Source organism: Rhynchophorus ferrugineus, unplaced genomic scaffold (assembly GCF_030347505.1).
Source record: "Rhynchophorus ferrugineus isolate W39M unplaced genomic scaffold, kcgeb_rfMv2 rfM1, whole genome shotgun sequence".
NCBI lineage: Eukaryota > Metazoa > Arthropoda > Insecta > Coleoptera > Curculionidae > Rhynchophorus > Rhynchophorus ferrugineus.
The window spans coordinates 28,601,675-28,623,579 of NW_027472580.1; the positions used below are offsets into that span (position 1 = coordinate 28,601,675).

Here is a 21,905-nt window from a genome sequence, read left to right on the forward strand (position 1 = left end):
AAATTAACTATGTTAATATGTTACTCTATTAATAAATAAAAACAATTTCAAATTGAATTGAGTTCCGTTAATTCTAAATGGCAAGGAATTCAGAGAACCTCGTCAAGTTAAGAAGCTTTAAATAGCGCAAACCTCATAGCCTGCACAGGAGCAACAGTTTAATGATAACCTTGATAAAAATAATAAAAAATGAAAGGAAAATATAAAATAGGAGTTTCCAATATATATTTTTAATGCCCTTTGTGATTCAATAATTTACTCAGTGGACAAGAAGTGTGGTATAATAATTATTATAACATGACTTGTAGAAAATAACTTCTGCAAGTAATCTGTTTAAGATATCTTATTCTAAAATCCATATCTGACCATTAAACAGATCCGATGTTATTCAATGTTGTCACGCACATTTAGTTGTTAGCATATAAGCAAATTAAGCAATTACTTAGGGTATCTTGTCTTGGGAGTTTTCATAAAGAGCACTAAAAATATTATTAGCTTTCATATGCTAGACTCTCATGTGATAAGACTGTTTGAATATCCGTATATTTTAAATTCACTAAGCATCAAGTAATCTTAATCGCACACTGAGTGTAGAGCATAGACAATATCACACGACACTTTGTATTAGAAATTTGTTTTAGGTGATTATTGTATTAGATTTGCTAATAATACCATATAGTTGGATTCCGTGGGACCGTATGGACTACCTTGCTATCTTAGGATAACCCCGATTTGGATCCAATATATTTGGTTTATATGGATGCATATCAAGATATTTAGTACCCTCCGACTAGGGGAGTTGATAGCTATACTGACTTACTGTTTAGGTCTTTGTAAGTTGTAAGATGCTAAGACTGTCGTATCATCTGTTTATTTAACCACAATAGCGATTTTTGTGATAAGTAGAGCTGCAGTATGCAGAAAATACGAAAGTGGACTCTTGACACTACTTGATAGAACTCTGAATATATTGAATATAGAATAATTGAATGAATATATCGAATGTAGTTTGGCGTGTTCTTCATCTTGTTGTAAGGTAAACTATAATAAGAGTTTCTCTTTCCCTCGTTTTCTCTTCTCTCAAGCCCTTTAATTCTAAATTTACCTCAAGTGGTTACAGTAACATTTAATATATATCTTACATAAAAATGAATTTTCTTTAAAAATATAGATGTAAAGTATCAATGGTTTAACAACAGTTAAATAACCTAACTTAATGGTTCGATATTAAATTCGATAGTTTTGACATTTTTCTATAGAAAATAACAGTTTTCCATTTTATATTATTGAGTTCTTATTCTATACGAAATAATAACACGGAAACACAAAATTGCATTTTCGACATGATTTGCTTCATGCCATCAAAAACGAATCAAGAATTATAAACCTTCCTCCAAACAGAACTGTAAGGCATAGCCCTAATATCTGAAATAAGATTTCATCTAAATTTCATATTGCTTTTAAAAATTACACCGTGCAATCAACGAACCATCCATTGAGATACTTTGAACGCTTCTTTGTTAAAATGCTCCCAGATTTATCTGTGGCGGCGAATGAAACTCCAAGCATACACACATTAACATTCATCCAAAAAGAAGACAAGTATTACCAATAGTAATTGAAAATAGCTCAAATAGCTAAACTACTTACTAACCAACTGACAGGAAGATTCCTGAACTTCTAGGATTTTTATTACATATAAAAGTTAATTTATGTTTTATCACAAAAATAAAAGTTACTTCACAAAAATGTAAACATGTGTTGATTTAAGTTCGGGCCATACCCCAGTTATACTCAATATAAGTACTATGGTGACAGTAACTGACCCCCACTCGAATATAGTTTACTCTGTTATTTCAACCTTTCTCGGAGTCTGACAGGAATAGACAGCTGCGATAAAAGAATACCTTAAATCACCTCTGCAAATGCACCTACCATAGCAGAAATAGGAACTCTTATGGAAGGAAAAGTACTAGGCTGCGATCTTGTCGGTACAACTTTCTTGAAACATCTACGACATAAGAAAATCGTGAGCCTAGTCAAAATATTCAATGCCTGCTTTAAACTCGAATGGAATCCAGGACAATGGAAAATCGCTCAAATCGTAATGGCCACCAGGCAAATTACCACAGTATAAGACTCGTATATACCTATAAGCTTAAGAATCCTACCAGTAATTGGTAAAATAATGGTAAAATGCTACAATAATTATACAAATAATGGAAAAAATCGTCCTGAACAGAGTGAAGGAGCACCTAAATAACATAATCCCCGGTCACAAATTTGGATTCCGAGACAATCATGGAACAATTGAACAAGTACATTGCACTGTAGACACCATCAGTAGATATATGGAGACTAGACTGTATTACTTTGCTACCTTTCCGGACATAACACGGCACGAGGGCCCGGGGCGCGGCTTTTGGCCACTTGGAGGGTTATCGAGGTACAAGCCCCCGATATTCCCTGCCTCAGCAACAGACTCATATAGAGCTATGAGAACTGCGCCAAAACAATACAATAATAAATAGTTTAAACGATGAACAACAAATGGCTTGTTGTTCAGAAACAGGAAAAATGGTCAAAACCTATCGTGACTTAACTTCTCCAAAACGAATTTAGTACAAGTCGGTATAATGCAGTCAATCCGTAAGATGGACATCAGAGTGGCTTATTGTTTTGAAATAGACTGCTGTGGCATGGAACAGAGATATAAAAAAACAATACATCCAGGCAGTTTAATTTCCGCTTATATTTGCGTTTATTCGATATGATATCGTTTATTTTTACGGTACAATAGTAAAGACAGTGTTTAATTTGATCATCCGGTTTTATTACCTCAGATAAATTAAAGAGAACAATACTGCAGACAATTTATAGGAGAATTTCAACTTATTTTTGTTGATAACTTAGATATTTAACACAACAAAAAACGTTTTAAAATAAAATATGTACGTAATAAGCATTGTAATAACTAAATAAAAATAAACAAAAACCTTATTTAACACATCTACTACATGTATTTTCTATTCTACATATATTCTTCTTTTAGCTTTTCTGATACTTAAAGCCGTTCTTTCTCATCAACATAAAAAAGAGACTGCCATGGCGTAGAACGGAAAAGTAAAAAAAGAGTACATGTAGGCACATAATGTAATAATTGATACATTTTCTCGTCAACTCATTGTTAGTTATAAAAATATAATGTATAAAACCAGAAAAATAAGTCGTTAAAATAAAAATCCTTCCCGATAATCCCAAGAATCCACAATCCGCCTCCCGCCGTTTTCTTTTGCCGGTGCAATAAAAACAAATCTCGGCAGCCGGCGGGCGCGGGCAGTTGGATACCGAAAATGAAAATTCTTTCGGCCAAAATTCTAATTCGGGCCGGGCTTAAAAACGAACGTGGCCCCGAGACCTAAAAAGGGGGGCCAAGGTAATTGCATCGTTCGGCAAATTAAAAAAAGGACCCCCATCGGACATTATTTATGGATATTGTAGGTCGGGAAAATGGTGGCGTAATTGAAAGAGGCGCCCGGATGAAAAGGGAAAATTCTTCAGTATCGATTTTTTTCCGGCGGTTTTCACGAAAACTGTCAACTTAATAAATTGTTCTGGGTAATAAATTTTAGAGGTATTTTGATTCCGATCTTAAAGAAAAAAAAATCATAACAAGTTGTTTTTAAATTAGAAAATTATTTAGAATTATTAAAAATTAGTTAGAATATCATTTTGTAACTGCTGTATATTTTTATATATTATATTTTAGTCTGCCAATTGGAATGCATGATGAACATCCCAGAAGACATTAGTGCTTACCCAACCTCGTTACTGTCATGACAAGAATGTTTATACTTTTCATGCAGCATTCGAACTGGCGATCCCAAAAAAAAAAAGATATATCAATATACCGATATTTTTTTAACCGATATATCGATATTTGTCGATATTTTTTCAAGAACAATTAAAGATATTTCTTAGACATTTTAAAAACCTTTTAACCGATTATGACAATAATCGCTACTTTTTAATATTTAGAGATCAACAATATATTCTAGCCCAATATATCAATATTTTTCTTTTTTCTTGATAATATCGATATAACTTTTGTAAAATATAATAAAATGACATAAATAAAATGACCGCTCTGGTCTTTTAACAACTATGCTAACAAAGCTATATATAATATATACCAAGCTTCAGTTCAAGTGGGTTTTTAAAAATACATTACTAAACTAAAATAAGCAGGCTGGGTTGGCGCAGTGATGAAGGCGTCAGTGCAGCCCCTACTATTGCGATAATCGCGGGTTCGGATCCTACTGGGGCATGGTCGTAAATGTATGTTTGTGATTGTCCATAAGGCAAGAGTGCAAAATTCGACAAGGATGTCAATGATTCCAGTCACACCAGTAACCAGGCTGGGTAAGACCGGATGTCTTCTGGGATGATCTCCAAATTAGGTTAGTCGCCAATCGGAAAGCTTAGTAGCCAGGACCATGGTTCTTAGCATCCGTTAAGTAGTCCAATTCAGATAAAAAGAAGACAGTTTAATGTATTTCACAATCTAGCTCCTCATTCAACATCTCCATTAGGAATCGCCGCTCAATAATGGGATCAAACCTCTGCTAATCTGTCTGTTGTCTGAATGCCTATATAGATGCAAGTTATAATTTTAAATATAAAATCGGATTTTTCTATTCGTGAGTTTTCGTGATTACTTATTAATTAATTACATGTTAACTTATTAATTAATTATATGAAATATAATAACATATAACTTATAATATATAACTTTTTAGTTAATTAGACGAAATAGAGCCTATTAATTAACTTATTAATTAATAGGCTCTATTTCATACTACTACTTATATAACGAGAACTATATTCTGATACTATTGATAATCAGTGGGTGATAAAAAAAAGGTGACAAAAATATTGTGATTAATTAAAATTCCCTTTATAGTCATAAATATAAATGAATATAAACTAAATTAAATACTTTGAAACTGTATCTCTTGTATCTGATATAATCCACTTTATGTTTTACTTTTAAAATAAATAGTGTCGTTTTAACCAACACATGTATCAAAATAACATCAAGTTATGGTGGGATTTATCTTTGTAAAATATTGTATTATATTTCATGACATATTTTTCTATTATTAATACAAAGTAAGTCCTCATTGATTCTTTCACGAGTTTATTGTGGTTTTAGTTAAAGTTTAGTGGTGTGCCCAAAAAGAATTTCGTATATTGATGTAATATCATGGATATGATGGCATATAAAATATTACATGTATAATAAAATGCTAAAAATGTTAAACGTTCATAGGAATCCAATTGTATAATGACTTGTTTTTTGATAATTTATTATATTTATTTAATAAGTATATTTTTATTTTTAGATAGAGGTACACCTGTTCCTAGACCGCCAGAAGATGAAGATTCTTTTCCTGTTATCTGTGATAGAGAACTGCATTCATTACATCGAAATATCCCGGCCCTCAGGCGTAGAGACGTAGATACTGCTACTATCAAGCAACATTATTATCCAGAAGGTAAAATTATGACATAATTTCATCATTCTCTCATATGTTGACTAGGAATTTTGAGAGATTTTTTGTAAATCCAAATATTTTTTTATGAAAATTTTACGATGTTATTTTAAGTATTGTTCATCATTTATGATGACAAATAAAATGTTTGAATTTAAAGCCGGAAAAATAGCTTTCATAAAAATTGAATTGCTACTTTAATTCACAGTGTAATTATCTACTTAAGAATTTTACCAATGAATTTTATGAATAAGCAGAACTCTGAGGTTTTTATTATTATTATTTTTTTAATATTTTAAATTCTCCTTTTTACCAACGAGGGCTTATCATAAAAATAATTCATGTCGAATTTAATTGGCAGAGATCTAGCAAACTTAGATTTAATTAAAGAAAATATTATATCAGTTATTAAAACTAAAATTGTAAAATGGTTGCACAGCATAACTGACACATTCATTTTAAAATATATTACCATTTATTCAATAATCCTTTGCAATGCATATTGCAACTTATATATTATAAACGTATAAAAATACATGTTTATTATTTAATGGTCTAAATCAGATAAAACTAAATTAAACAAAGATGTCATGCAGATGTACTCGTATATTCCATATAGTTCACATATTAACCAATACGACACAGATCGCGCTTTTTGCAAGGATTATTCTTTCTTTGATTCTTTGATATTAGTCAACCTCACAAATAAAAGAACTCCACGTATTCCCAGTAGAATAAAATAATAAAAACAATAAAGAATAAAATAAAAATAAATAACATTCAAGTGTCATATGATGAATATGCGAAATATTTCAGAATGATATTGACCACAAAGCTACACTGGAAAGCTCATGCGAAAGACAAAAAATAGAATTGGATATTAAATTTGAAATTCTGCCCTGCGAACATGTGACTTTAAGCGCGGATTTATGGATTTATGACATCCAGATATGAAGTTATGGCAAGAAGAATTTAGTACAAAAATTTCAGGAAAAAAATTCAACGGTTTCACAAGAAAGTCTTGAAGACAATCCAGAAAATGATATCGACGATGCGGATCTGACAAGGTAACTCAAGAGTACCAAACCTTTTGACCTAGTGTAGTGTGATGTTAATGCAAAACGCATCACAGTGCCACTGTATGGGATAATATAATATTTGCTTAAATAAGCTTTTAGAAATTGAGACCTTCTTTTTATTGAACTTTGATTTCTCTTTAGCCCTAGATAAAATTCCATCTCAATGGTTTTATCAGTACCGCGAGGATGTTTGGAAACTTGAAATAATATGTCTTTACAATTCATTCAAATAACATTCTATTATCCTGGTTTTGTTAATTAAATAAATGTGCTCTCTGTGTTTTCCATCCAAAAGATCTATTACGTAACGGATCTCTGTGATGAATTCGTTTGCCTCTAATTCTGTATTACATATGTATTTCTAGATTTGTTCCTCAATTGTGTACTAATTGTCGCGTTTTCATCGAATGTAATGTGCCTTAAACTGTAGCAGTACCGAATAAAAGCGAAGATATATTGGCAAAATAAGCGTTCGATATCAATATATATCGTTTTACAGTCACTTGACCGGTCTTTCCATAGTTTAATAATATCACAACTGTTCGTATTCATCTATTTTTGAAGCATCAACCATTGGCGGAGTTGGATTCAAAAACTGTGGAGGTCTTGATTGATGAGTTCTATTCATATTCCCCATATTTCTATTTTAGTGTAAATGGGTGTGTGTAATGGTGTTTACATTATGTGACCGTTATTTATTGGCTATATAAAAAATGTGAAAAATACAAATGATAAAACGGATGGCAGCGGAGTTACCTCGTGACGAGGCTTGGGCAATCGATGGTGGCACGTCTAAACCAAACGAGGGTTGAGCACTGAATGACCGAAATACCCTTCAATAACATTCCAGATAAACGTCTCGGGGTTGCCGCCAGCTATTCGTTGTCGGGTTCTAGTTGGCGCTGCGGGCACCCCGCCCGTGTTCGACATCTGGGATTATATTTCTGGGTATTTTGTAGACCGTTATTCCACGATGTAAAATTCGACATGCCTCAAGGTCGCTACACTATGTTTATTTTGAATGTTATCCGATATTCACGTTTCGATGCAATGATTTGTAGTGGCCACACCATTTCACTAGGTTTATCTTTATAACTTCAGTCTGCTTACTGTCTCCATTTAATTTGCAGTATTTTTGAAATTCACGAGTTTTGCGCGTTATCGTTCTTCCCGAGATATCTAAGTTTGTGTTTTATATTAAACTTTCTGCACTGTGCACATTCTTCAATGTAACTTTAAGTCCACAATTGTTTTGGATATTTGCTTTTCTATTACTTCAATATATGCATCATTAAGCAGTTCAAGTTCCTGAAATTTATTTGTCGTTTCAACTCGAAATTCCTTCTGATATTTCCGTAAATAACTCCATCCGCTGATATTATTTCAATAAATAGTTTCTGCCGAGATAAATACTTTCTACGATATGCTTTCAGAAAACTTTTCAAAAACACTTTTCAACTAAAAAGTCCAACAAGTTTTAATTACAGCAATGTAGTAAATTAGTTCTTGGAACCGCTTGCGCTTGACACTTACGAAAAACTCACGTTAGGAATATATTTAGTTTTTGTACATTAACTCTCGAATGTCTTAAAACGGGAAAAGAAATTTACGATATTAGCTCGAGATGCAAATAGGGGTTGTTTTAATTTCGTTTTTCCTTTCTGGACAATCTCGTTTTTATTGGGTTTTCCAGAGTGCGGCATTCCACTCGTTGCTAGATAGAGTCCGTTTATATTTGATTTTTACGATACAATAGTAAAAACAGTGTTTAATTTGATCATTCGGTTTTATTACCTCAGATAAATTAAAGGGGACAATACTGCAAACAATTTATAGGAGAATTACAACTTATAAATGTTATATTACAGAGTTTATTTATTCGTGATAGTGTTTGATAATTATATGTGAACATATGTCTATAAAAGTATATAATGTAGTATTAACATTCTAATAATTTCTTGCAGAAAATGGTGACTTTGCATGTACTCGCTATTTCTAGTATTTTTTGTGACAATAGATCATTCAATTCGTTCAACGGACGTCGGTAGACAGCTGCAGCAACAGTTTCTTTCCATGATTATTCCGCTTCAGTACCGATGTAGATGACGCTCATCTGGATGGATTACATCTGGAAACATATTATTTATCAACTGCTAATCTATCTACAAGTTATTTGAGAGTTTGTTCTACATATTCGTCCTATAAGTCTTAAATTTACATTCTTCTTAATTCATTTCTGCGAGTTTTTAGTTCGTTTTTGGTCCATTCTTTCTCATTAATATCAAAACTACAACTTTTAAATAGTTGTGACTAAAAAAAATTAACAGTTCAGCAATGGTTTTAGTGAAATAACTTTAAATATCATTATAGAAAATCTACTCAGTCAAGAAATCAACTGTTACCTAATTACTAAAAATCGACATTAAATAAAATAAGGTTTATATGTACACAAAAAAATATGTGAACGATTCAGAGCGCTGTTTGAACATATTCAAGCAAAGTAAAAGATCGATAAAAATAATAAATTGTTAACAATGTATGGCTCCCAATTGTTACAGACGTTTTGTAAATCTCATAAACCTGATAACAGATAAATGAAAAAGTGGTATTGCTGAAACCGATCTATTTTAATAATAAAACTCAATCGTTTTAAGAACAAAATGTCCAAGATTTGTATATAAGTTATAAAATGAATTAAACATAGAAAAAGTATTAATTTACTTTATAAACTGTTTTATTTTACGTAAAGAAGAGGCGACTGGTTCATTGACGATACGAAACGATACTAAGGATTCTTATCTATTAAAAAACAGACCAACCTCATCGCCTTGTTTTACAGTAAAATCAGTGAGATACGATTTTAGTAACTGGTAGTCCGGATGAGGAAGAAGCAAGCCCGTGTGCCATACTTTGTCAAAAACCTGAGATATGTCTAGGAAAGCTACCGAACTATATCTTTTGGCATAGGACCAATATGGACCTAATGTTTATTTTGTTTACAAATCTATGCATTTGTTCTATAGTTCCATACTTATTGCGAAACACAAACTGGTGTTCTGGAATATTTTTTCTTTTTTTATTATATAATTTAGCTTCTTTATGTATGGTATCTCAAAAACTTTCCAGATTATCGGTAATAAACTTATAGGCCAGTAGGAGGTGACATCTTCTGATATGTTATTTGATTTAAGAATCATTAATATTTTAGCTACTTTCCAGATGCTAGGAAGGAAATTAATTCGTAGCATAGTATAAAATATAAATGTTTTTATACACTTTTCAGATAGTTCTTGTAAAATTTTACCGGTAATTAAATCATAACCAGGAGCTTTTTAACTAATATTAATCTCTCTGATTTATGTTCTTTTTTAACCGTTAGTTTTTCATGGGGCAAGTCCATTTGAAATGGTGAATTTAGAAAGCTAGTCATTTTATTTTCCTCATCTTTATGTAGCTCAGACTGGAAAGGTTTAAAAACACTTTTTAAATGTTTGGCGAAAATTGGCCTTTTCTTTATTGCTTCTAGCCCAATGATTCTCATTTGTTTTAATAGGTGGGTTATACTGATGGGATCTCTTAAGCTTTTTTGTTGCTTTCCACAACGAATAGTATGTAGCCTCAGTTGGTGTCAAATTTTCTAAGTATTCTTGAATGCTTGGTATTGTTCATTTTAGATCAGCTCTTTCAGTTCTTTTATTGTCTTGTTAAATGTTCTTTTATTCCCTTCAGTTCTTAGCTGTTGCCAATTTCGTCATAACTTAATTTTTTCTGCTATCTTTTTCTGAATTGTACATGATATAGGTGTGTTTTCTCTTGGAAATGTTTCACTCGTCGTGAGTCGTGTTTATTGCTGCTATTTCTATATCATTTTCAATTTCTAACGGTAAGTTTAGAGAGATGTTTCGGTCTAAGTTTTCTCTAAATAGTGACCAGTTAGGTCTATTTTTGCACTGAGAAGGGAGTTTATCTTTGATGGAATTTTTTATGAATGATCAGAAGACAGATCGAAACATGATTCTGCCCGATACTTTTTTGTATCAATATTTTTTGTAATTCAGAAATCTATAGTATCGGGTTTTTTATTTCTCTCTGATAGCCAATATGTTAGTTCGCCTGTAGAGATATGTTGTGAATTATCTGTCTTCATCGCTTTTATCAGCTCTCTAGCATTTGAGGTTATTATTCTTGAACCCCACATTAAATGTTTTGTATTGTAATCTATTCCGGCTATAAATCTATTACCTGGCGTACTAAAGAAAGCTTGAAAGTCTTCTGCCTTTTTTATGTTAAGGTGGGCAATAAATCGTAGATATTGTCAATCTAATAAAAATCGCATTCTAATTTATTTTATTGATAGAACATTGTAATCCTTTATATACAGAACTATCTGAAATCCAAGCATTCAACTAACATAATCATCAAACAGTCTGATGTATTAACCCCTATTGATTTATCGACTAAATTAAAAGACTTAAATAAAACGTAAGATAATATATGATCTTATTAAAGGCTACTGAATATAATATTTGTTGTTCCAATAATAAAAAAGCTGACGTATGATTACATGACATTATGAATCAGTCACAATTGTCAAAATAAGAGAATACAATAAAACCATATATACATCGAGCACGAATTTCAACGATATAAACAACAAAAAAACGTCATAGAATATAAATCGGGACCCTTTCTTTCTTCACAAGAGCACCTTTTGTATAGCGCCGTCGCATATACAAAAAATAATATTTTATCTGGGACAATACCGAATACCCCAACGCCAAATAATCTATTTCGTAATAATCCGGGCTTTTCGCTTATCTGGAAATTGTTCAATAAAATGATTACAAAACAAATAGAAAGTTTATAAGGCGATAAAAGTTTTTACGGTCATTATTACATAAAAACATTCAGATAATTTCGAATCATTTGGGACCGACGAAAAAGGGGACAAAACTTTAATTTTCCTGAACGGACGAAATTTGTAATTATTTTTGCCGAATAACTTTTGTTCCCGCGAGTACCGTGAGGGGGCAGGGGTTCTCGATGACGATTATCGTTAATTTTATGGGCAATAAAACTGTTTTAAAAAAGCGTTCAACAAATTATAAGGTTGCAAAATAAACAGGTTTTATATTAGTTGCTACTTTTTTTATTTATAAATTTAACTGCTTTAAATTTAGTATTACTATTCAGGTATTTGCTTTTAAATAAAGTTAAAGTCCTCTTTTCGTGTTCTATAAAACAATATACACTTTGATCAATAAACTGAAGCTGGCTTTTAACTTGGATTGGCTCTTAAATTCCGCTGCTGTAGTAGGAGTATTTTCTACAGTATACCACCGCTCCTTATAAATATGGTTGCATTATTCCACTGACAATGTCCGTACACTAATTCTTTATATTTTGTTTTAATCAACTTACTTAAAAAATAATTAAATGAGAGGGTTAAATATTTCTTTTTATTAGCCCACCGGCAAACAACTTTAAGCAAATTATTATATATTAATCAGCTATTAGCGAATATATATAATTAATAAATTAATAACCTGCATTTTTTATTATCTATGTTTTATTTATTTATTTATTTACCTTATAAATACATTTTTTTGGTTATATTCTACAATCTCCATTTTACCAACTAGAGTTTGTCTGAACTGGACCTATTATTTAACGTGGGCTCCGAACCACGATCCTTGGCATTAAGCCTGCCAACTAGCGAGTTTTTTTTATTACTTAATTAATACATTGTTACTAGTTGTTTCCGTCTAACCTACAATTTTTCTTTAAGCTAACTTAAATAAATAAAGGAGGACCCATCGGCCCTAACTCAGTCTCTGGTGAGATAATGTTTATACATGTCACTGCTAAATTTTTTAATATAAGCACCTCACTACACAACACTACACAAGATCAGATGGTTTGATTCTTTTGAGTCTATGTCCTTTTCTGGTTGTATCCAAAAGTTGCAATATTTCAATATTAGTATAAGAATGGAGTCTTTCCTCATGCCCCCTTGCAATTCTCTTGATTTCTTGACTGACTGTGGGTATCTGACTGAAGGTTTCGATGTAGGTAGTCAATCCTATAGTCTTTTGGTACACCCACAATACCTCTCAGGACTTTGTTCTGAAAAATTTGTATTTTGTTAATGTTACTCTTTGAAGAACATCCCCATAATTGAACTCCGTATGTCCATATAGGTTTCAATATTTGCTTGTATAACAGCAATTTATTATGTATTGATAATTGTGATTTTCTTCCAATTAGCCAGTACATTTTCCTATATTTCAATTCCAGATCTTTTCTTTTCTTCTTTATATGTTCCTTCCAGCGAAGTATCGAGATTAATTCCGAGATATTTAGCGTTGTTGCTACATGGAATGATAGTGTTATTTAATGTTATTGGTGCTTATACGGTCTGTTATAGGTGAACTTAACTTGTACAGATTTACTTTCATTAATTATTATTTTCCAACCTTGTGTCCAATTCATTACATTGTCACACACCTGTTGTAATTTGCGTGAGTCTTCTTCACTATTGTCTCCGACTACTATAATCGCAGTATCATCAGCAAATGTAGCCATCGTGATATTTTCCAGTTGTGGTATATCACAAGTGTAAAGTAGATAAAGCCTTGGTCCCAGTACACTCCCTTGTGGTACACCTGCTTTTACTTCTTTTATTGTGGAGTAAGCTTCTTCTTGCTTGACTCTAAATATTCTGGTTGTAATGTATGATTTTAGTAGTTCGGTGTGTTGTTTTGGTAGCATTTTCTGTAGTTTATAAACAAGGCCTTCATGCCAAACCTTATTGAGGGCTTGTGCTACATCTAAGAATATAGCTGAGCATAATTTTTGATTCTCGTAGGCTTTTTCAGTAACATCTCTTATTCTGTGGACCTGATCAACTGTTGAGTGTTTTTTAATAAACCCAAACTGGTGTGTTGGTATGAGGTTTTTTCTCTCTACGATCGGTTTTATCCTTTTCAACAGGAGTTTTTCAAAAACCTTAGATATTATTGGCAGCAGTGATATAGGTCTATAGGATTTTATTTCGTTTGGTGTCTTCCCAGATTTTGGGATCTTTATAATTTCCGCCATCTTCCAAATGTCTGGGACATGTTCTAATCTAAATGCTGTATTGATCAAGTTGGTGAGTTTTATAATTCCCTTTATTGGTAGTTTTTGCAGTAATTCTCATGTTATTAAATCGTAGCCTGGTGACTTCCTGGGGTTAATGTCAGTTTTAATAACTTTGGTTAACTCTTTCGGCGTGATTTAATTGTTCAGTTGTCTTGAGGGATACATTTAGTTGAATTCGTTTGTTCAATTCTTCAGCAAATCCTTCCCAGTCTGTTCTCTTGTTTGCCAACTAGCGAGTGACCAACTCAGGAATTATCCCAGAAGATATGCGATCTTACCCAGTTTGGTTATTGTCGTGTCTAGGATCATTTTCCTTGTCTGATTGTCAACTCTTGCCTTTTGGACAATTACAAACATAAATTTACGACCATTCCCCAGCAGAATTTGAACTCTCAACTATCGAAACAGTGGCAACATTACGCCAATTAAGCCGACAAAAAAATCTAAATTAACCAAATACAAATAAATTAATCTAATATAGTTTATATGAATTATAAAAAATAATTTAAATGCCAAATTTGAGAAAATGTACATCTTTTATTTTATGATTTCATTTTGACTTGCACAATTAAAGTAACCAACTCGATCCGCAATTTAATTATAGGCTCCAGATTGATGGATTAACTTCCAAAAATTTCCATAGCGTAATTTGTTTTTCAATTATACTGATGGTGATTATAATGGGACACAATTTCAATTTTGACAGGCAAATAAAATAACCGAGTTTTATCAACTGTAGTTATCTAGTGGTACTTAGTATTTATTATTCGTATTGTCCTATATTAATCTGTAATTTCATAAATCACCTACAATTATTAAAAATTAACAAGATGACAAAAAATGTTCAATGAATACCACATATAGAAATAAAACCTTATTTAAGCATTTTTATGTAAATTTTGGTAGGGTTTACAACAGATAGTGGTTTAGTTTTATCATGTCGGAAATATCTCTTATTTTTATTTGTGTAACAACCGTTCTTCTTTCAATAATATTTGACTCAAAGGCCTTATTTTAATCAATAACGACCTTCTGTAGTGGTAAAACCTAAGGATACAAAAGAAGCTTCAATCTACGATCAACTGGTTCTTTCCAATTACATTCAATCAATGAATATATAACTTTTCCATCAGTGTTGATGCATTTTATATTTCATTTAGTTATTATATAAAATTAATCAAAATGTTTTTGCCGTTTTCAAAAAATAATCCCATATTTCTAATAACTTGGCAAAATAACGGTGTTTGTTTGGCAAAGATACAATCATCGAGCCATTTTTGCACTTATTCAGAATTCAGAAAAAATTATTCAGAAAATATTTCATCTTTTAATCACCTTTATGTTTTTTTTTGCACCACTATGTCTTCCAATTTGCTCAATTGATATCGGTAAACAGCTACAGCAACAATTTCATTCGGCTTGCGACTCGCACCATATGCACAGCAAGACTTTATCATCATGAATATACCACTGCACTGTCGTTGTATTTAATTCTCCTGGACTAACCTGCACGCGGTATCGAAACGGTTCGAAATAATATCTTCAGTCAATTCATGTGATATTGCCATTCATGCCATTTTGACACCTTTTGGATCTTACCGAGATACCTATTGGATCGCAAGTAAACAGTTCAATGGAAAGAGTTCATTCATCAATTTTGAGCTGAGTTTTCACCCAATAAGTGTTGCAATTCATTGTGTTCAAAATTTTTTGACCCTTCTGTACTTTATCAATAACATCAACAAATTAATATTGGAAGCAAAATCGGCTATTGGAATATAATGCAACACAAGCCCATAAATTTTTAAAAGTGTTTGATTAGCCTCGATAGCTTCGATTTCTTCCACGAACAACAAATGTCATGAGTGTAGTCATTTCGTGATAATCGTCTGTATACCTTAAATATTAAATGGATACTGAATACTAAATTTTTATTTTATGCAGAGAAATATCTAAACTACCGAATTTAGTAGTAATGTTAGGGTGTTTGACAATGGTTTATATGGATACTTCACATTATCACCGATAGCTAGCGCTAATCAAAATACATGCGAGTACCCAAAATTAATCTATATCGTTAACAATATCCAATAAATATTTTAGCTTGGTTGGCGCAATGGTAAAAGCGATAAAACGTTTCTCTTGCTGTTCGTGAGTTCGTATACTGCTGGAGTATGGTCGTAAATGTTTGTGATTGTTTAACGTTTGTGATTATCTTAGGTGAGCCTGCAAAATCTGACAAGGAAAATGATTATAGTCACTCCAGTAACCAGGTTGAAGAAGACCGGATGTATTCGGTAATGATATCCAAGTTGGTCACTCGCTAGCAGGTACCGAGGACCGTAGTTTGGTGGACACGTCAAACAGTACGTCCAGTTCAATCCCAAGTTGGTAAAAAGGATACTCTAGATATAAAAAATAAATATTTTACTTTATGAAATATATATGCATATAGGCCAGCGTAGAATAAAATAATCATAATAATAATTTTAAAACCTTCGTACATTTTTCATAATTTTTATTTTAGGTGGATGGGGATGGTTGGTATGCGGTGCCGCCTTCTTGGCCCATCTACTAACATCAGGACTACAACTAGCATTTGGTTTACTCTACCTCTATACAATGAAGTTTTTGATTAAAAGCAAAAGCGAAACTGAAAGAGAATTCTACGTTATGGCGACAGGTAATATTATATGATTACGATTTGTTATTACTATCTCTAATATATCTGTTTAGTTATTGTAAAGCTAATCGTTTAACACTTCTTTCCAACGATATTGAATTGATTGCATTATTTGTTATAAATATATAATACCAATATTTCTTATGCTATTTGATTTTTTTTCAAATTTCATTCTAAATTACTTAACACTTAATTGATTTTATACTAACTTGTTTCTCTATCTTATAATATTTACTTTTATACGTTCTATATTCTCTTATATTTTTATATATTCTCTCTAATTATGTGTTCTCACTATTATTCATTACTTCATTTCTTAACTTCATCCTCTTTCTATTTGTTTTCAATGTGTATTATTCGCTCATTTACTTCACTGGTTATATATTGAGATAGTAGAATCTCATCTTCCCAAATGTATACAATGTAATTGTTCAAACAACTAAAAAAATTTTGTTAATAAAGTATTCTGACACTGATATATGGTGAAAAATGATTTTATGAGAAATATCAACTTTTTTATTTTATCGATTCACAAAATATTTTTGCCTATAATATGATATTGAATAATTCTGCAATTAGAATAATACCAATGCATTGCGCAAGATACTATCAAGGAACTTACTTTCGTAATTAGGAAATTCTGGGTCGCCAACTGTATTTATCATCTTATTATTTGTTCCGATCGATACCATATGGCCTGACTGATCAGCACTTCCGTTCTTGTGAATATACCTAAAAATAATTTGACCTTTAAATAACCGCAAAACACGTGTATTTTTTTCAAAAGGCGATGGATATGGGCAGATTTTGGGGGTGTGTTTTGGGAAAGTCAAAATTAAATAGAAATGTATATTACAGCATCCAAGCAATAAGTATATCTCTGCAATCCGGCAAATGATCCCCTAATTTAATTTTAAGTGAAATAGTTATTCTCAGCTTGATATCATTATTGTTAATTTAATCAGTATCTTATTTCTGAAACAATACTGATGTGGTAGAAAAATTGTGAAATACTAGATAGAAAAAAAAACCTTTAAAATAATCAAATTTAACTTGAATCTTCTTTAGACACAGCGTATTTATGCCAATGATTTTATTTATTTACTAACTGACTCAACAGGCGTTTCAAAATTTAATCAGTGTCTTATTTCTGAAACAATACTGATGTGGTAGAAAAATTGTGAAATAATAGATAGAAAAAAAAACCTTTAAAATAATCAAATTTAACTTGAATCTTCTTTAGACACAGCGTATTTATGCCAATGATTTTATTTATTTACTAACTGATCCAACAGACGTTTCAAAATCATAGTGTTTATTGTAATGCCTTTTGATGTACAATATTTTTAGATTTGTTTTCTGGTACGTAAGTGAATAATGTTGTAGGTTTTCTATTCTTTGATCTAAGGAAGTGAATGACATGAATGAGAAGAACGACAGTGTCTAATGCCCACTTAGATATGCTCACAACGCACTTCAAAGACTGAGACACGAAACCTAATACGATTCCGAGGCATTGAGAGAAACTGTTAAAGGAAAGGGCCCCCTTTTAAAATAGCAACTACATAGACTGGTGTAACTGGAAAAACGTTTTTAATAACATTGATTTTGGCAACGATTCGATCGCAAAATGGAATTGTACTTGACTTGCTTTAGGTATTGCCAACCAACAACTTATTTAGCACTCAATTTGTCATTGAATAATCTAATAGTCATTGAATAGTGTGAATAGTCCAATATTCAAGGAATTCTGCGATAGCCAAAGTTTTTGCAGCAAACTGATCGCAAAATTGATGAATGGAGGAAATCACTCAGAAAATATTTGGAGAAATGGACACAAATAAACATGATGGTTCTAATGTTGGAATTCTAACACTCATAGCTTAAAATAAATTAATGGTTATGCTATTGTGCTAGGAGATCAGTTTTAACTTTTAAACTCTCTTTTAGTCTTTTAAACTTAAATGCGATACAAAGTGGACAATGTTTATTGGTATACATTGGTATATTTATATTTTGGTATATATATTTATAGCAAGGATTTGCTGTGAATTGTAATCGATTGCCGCGTTATAATGGTTGACATAATTGCCGCAACTTGATGAAGATTAAACGCAAAATTTCTACATTGTTTATTTTGAATCCATCGATTCTTTTCAGCTCCATTTTGCTAGTCAGTTTGACTTGCTTTATATTGATATACCTGTAACTTACAGCGTTGCGAGTTCTCCAACCTAACGTCTAATTGGTGGCATTTTGAAGAAACATATTCAAATTAAATTAAAAAATTGACTACCTTAATGACTCTGCCTAACCATGTTTACCACTTGTTAGTGCATCAAAACTTATTGATAAAGTCATTCTCAAGTTATAGCATAACCAAGGAAAATAGAGATTATTTTATTAATATATATTTATGCTTTTGACGAATGTACCGTTATTTTGTCACTAGACAATAGTAACTGTATAAGAGCAACATGGGGAACAAATATGAATATTTATATATAAAATAAATCACTTTCAAATAATATATTATAAAAAGAGAGGTAAAATAAGTTTTATGAAATGGTGACAATTTGGTTGGGGATTGACTACCAATAGTGCATTATGGGTAAAAATGGATAATTCCCATTTGGACTAGAGTCTTAGGAAGTGGAAATTCTCTTAATTTGTGGGCATCTCCTAGAATTCTTTTAAGATTATATAACCTATACGTTGATATGTGTAAGGTTATTTCTTGTGACTTTGCCTAACGCAGTATAAAGAAATACTTTATCGAGGTGAGAGTAGAGAGACATGTTCTTCAATCGACCTGTTTAGGTTATGTGGGACTGATGCGGGCCATAAGAAATTCCTCAGAGCTTACCACGCTAAAACCACCTTGCAGCTGATCCTTTGGTCGCTTCTAATATAACATCGGGTTGATGATGACATCTATAAATAGATAACTCATAAAGACCACGAGAGCCCTAGCATCTAGTCGAATCTATGCCCCTGCATCTAAGCCCGATTTTATATCGAAAGGAACTAGTAAAAAATGCCAGTCTTGATGCTACAAAGTTTGTTCGAGCTGGCTTTCAGGAACCAGCGACACTGTACATAATTTCTGATGAAGACTTTGGTGATTCCAGAATTGCCGACATGCAGATGGAAGTCCATTCTTGGAATACCTTTAAAGCTTTCTTCAATTCAGGTTGAACATCTTAAATTAACTCAGAATCATAACCATTAAGCAGATTTTTTTTATTTAAAGCATAGTCAAAAGTTGACGAAAGTAAATCAGATAAATAGATATTGCATTTACATATTAATATAAATAGATTTTTTATGATGTAATACTGTGCGAAAAAGTGAATTTCGAAAAGAGTCCATTATTTCAGTTTCTTGAAACATCACGCTTCACTGAAACAACATATAACACTCAAATAATATTTCTTGTTGGCAGATTGAACCTTACATAAGAAATTCACAGTGAATAACACCATAATTTTATCAGATCACAGTAGTATACTTTTTGTCGCTTTCGACAATTTTATCTTCATTTCGGGATTATACAATTGTGTTTTGGCGCTTAAAACAGAACCTTCTGTACAGAGGCCATAGACAAACACAAATGTTTATATGTATAAATAAAATGTATATAATAAATTAAGCGTGAATAATATAAAAAATATAAAAATTATATGTAACAACCAAAGTATGCATAGCTAAAATTTGGGTATAGATAAAATGAACATCAACATTGAAATGTCAACGTTCAGGATGACAGGAGAGGGTAAACACTTGAAGAAAATGTTATGGTAATAATCCAATCAACGGATCACTATTGTCGCCGACTAGGGTCTATAATTATTCAGCCCGAGTCTGATTTTTATAGAAGAAAGGTTATGGTAGTCGCTCAAAATATGCGGTGTGGTGCGTATTGTACTCTGCGTCCACTGCGTTCACCGTCTTCGGTGTTCATCTCACCATATCTAAACTTAGCATACCAATCCTTGATGGTTGATTTTCCTGGGGCAGTGTCCGGAAACTCGGCATCAAGCCAAGTTTTGCTTCAACTGTATTTTTCCCTTCAAAAAGCAATATTTTATCAACACGCCTTCATAAATAATTATTTTATCTATTTTTTTAACAATAACAAAAGTTGCCTCACTCAAAATGTTATAATTCACAAACTAATGATCCGACAGCTGTCAGTTTATACACGCATCTTTTGAGGGTTAGGGCTAACTAAAAAACATATGGATTTAATTTTAATAGCGCCATCTATGTCTTAGGCCGGGGACTTTTCAATGTGCCTGTTATCTACAATTTTTAAATGACAGAGATAAGTGTAATAATTAAAATACATATCTTTTAATTAATTAAGCAAATTATATGTTCAGCAGTAAAGCAAAAATTAGGTAATTATTTATGTTATATGATTTACATTAGTAACTCTATTTTTTGGTGTTATATAACGAAAGAGAAACATAAAAATATACATATAGTCTATTCAAAACTGCAGTTAACTCTTACGTTACCTGAACTGATGATGTCAAAACGTGGCAATGTTTCCGCATCAACTCTGAGTTTAAGTTCATTTTTGCTAGGACGTATAACAAAATTCTAATGGAAATAAAATAATAAAACTGGTATAAATTTAAAAAAATATATTATTAAATTAAAAACTTTTAAAAATTTATTTTAACATTACAGTTCACCTAAAGCATATATTATCATATATAAGACAATAATTAATTATAGATTTATAATAGTTTGGAGATTAGGGTTGCGTTTTTTATATAGTGGTATCCCTTGTAGGCCTAATATGCCTAATTAACCATTATATATCCAAGTAATATGGTTCACATCCATTAGAGAGCATATTTATCTTTTACGCTTAGTTCTTATTTCCTTCGGTACAGCCTCTCCTTGTATAGTCATTTTGATATGACTGTATTTCTCCTTAGTTTGTTATGTTACTACCCATACATCTTTCTTGATAAAACTAAACTTAATCACTGCATTCTCCCTAATGCATTTGCCGTATCTGCAAAACAGTTCTCTCCTCATACATTTTACCCAAATACTCATGTATATTCTTAAGAATCACACACATATCTATCCACATAAAACTTTCACACTCTACAATAAGATTTCCCACAAATATCGTATATTCATTATATCTCACTTTAGTTATTTCCACTCTCATCACCCTGTCGTGGAAATGTTCAGTATTGAGTCATAACACCATATTCAGAAAATTCCATTAAAGTGAATAAATAAGCTGTTAATTTCCAATCTATCTAAATTCCATCATTTGTCAATGTCTTTTTTGCAATATAACTGATCGAGTTCATCCAGCATAAAAACAGTACATCTAATATATATCTATAAGCAATGAACTTTTAAAAAATGTTATCACTAATAAATCCTAATAAATTTTTATTCCAGCATTTACCT

General features: G+C 31.7%; 1 protein-coding gene across 1 annotated transcript in view; it reads left to right on the top strand.

Moving 5' to 3' along the window:
* Positions 1-21,905, top strand: part of LOC143206636 (monocarboxylate transporter 2) — a 441,132-nt gene that overhangs the window by 356,715 nt on the left and 62,512 nt on the right. The window contains exons 5-6 of the mRNA XM_076419251.1: positions 5,406-5,558; positions 16,305-16,460. Of these exons, the coding sequence (XP_076275366.1) occupies positions 5,406-5,558; positions 16,305-16,460 (309 nt within the window). The remainder of the gene's footprint in view (positions 1-5,405; positions 5,559-16,304; positions 16,461-21,905) is intronic.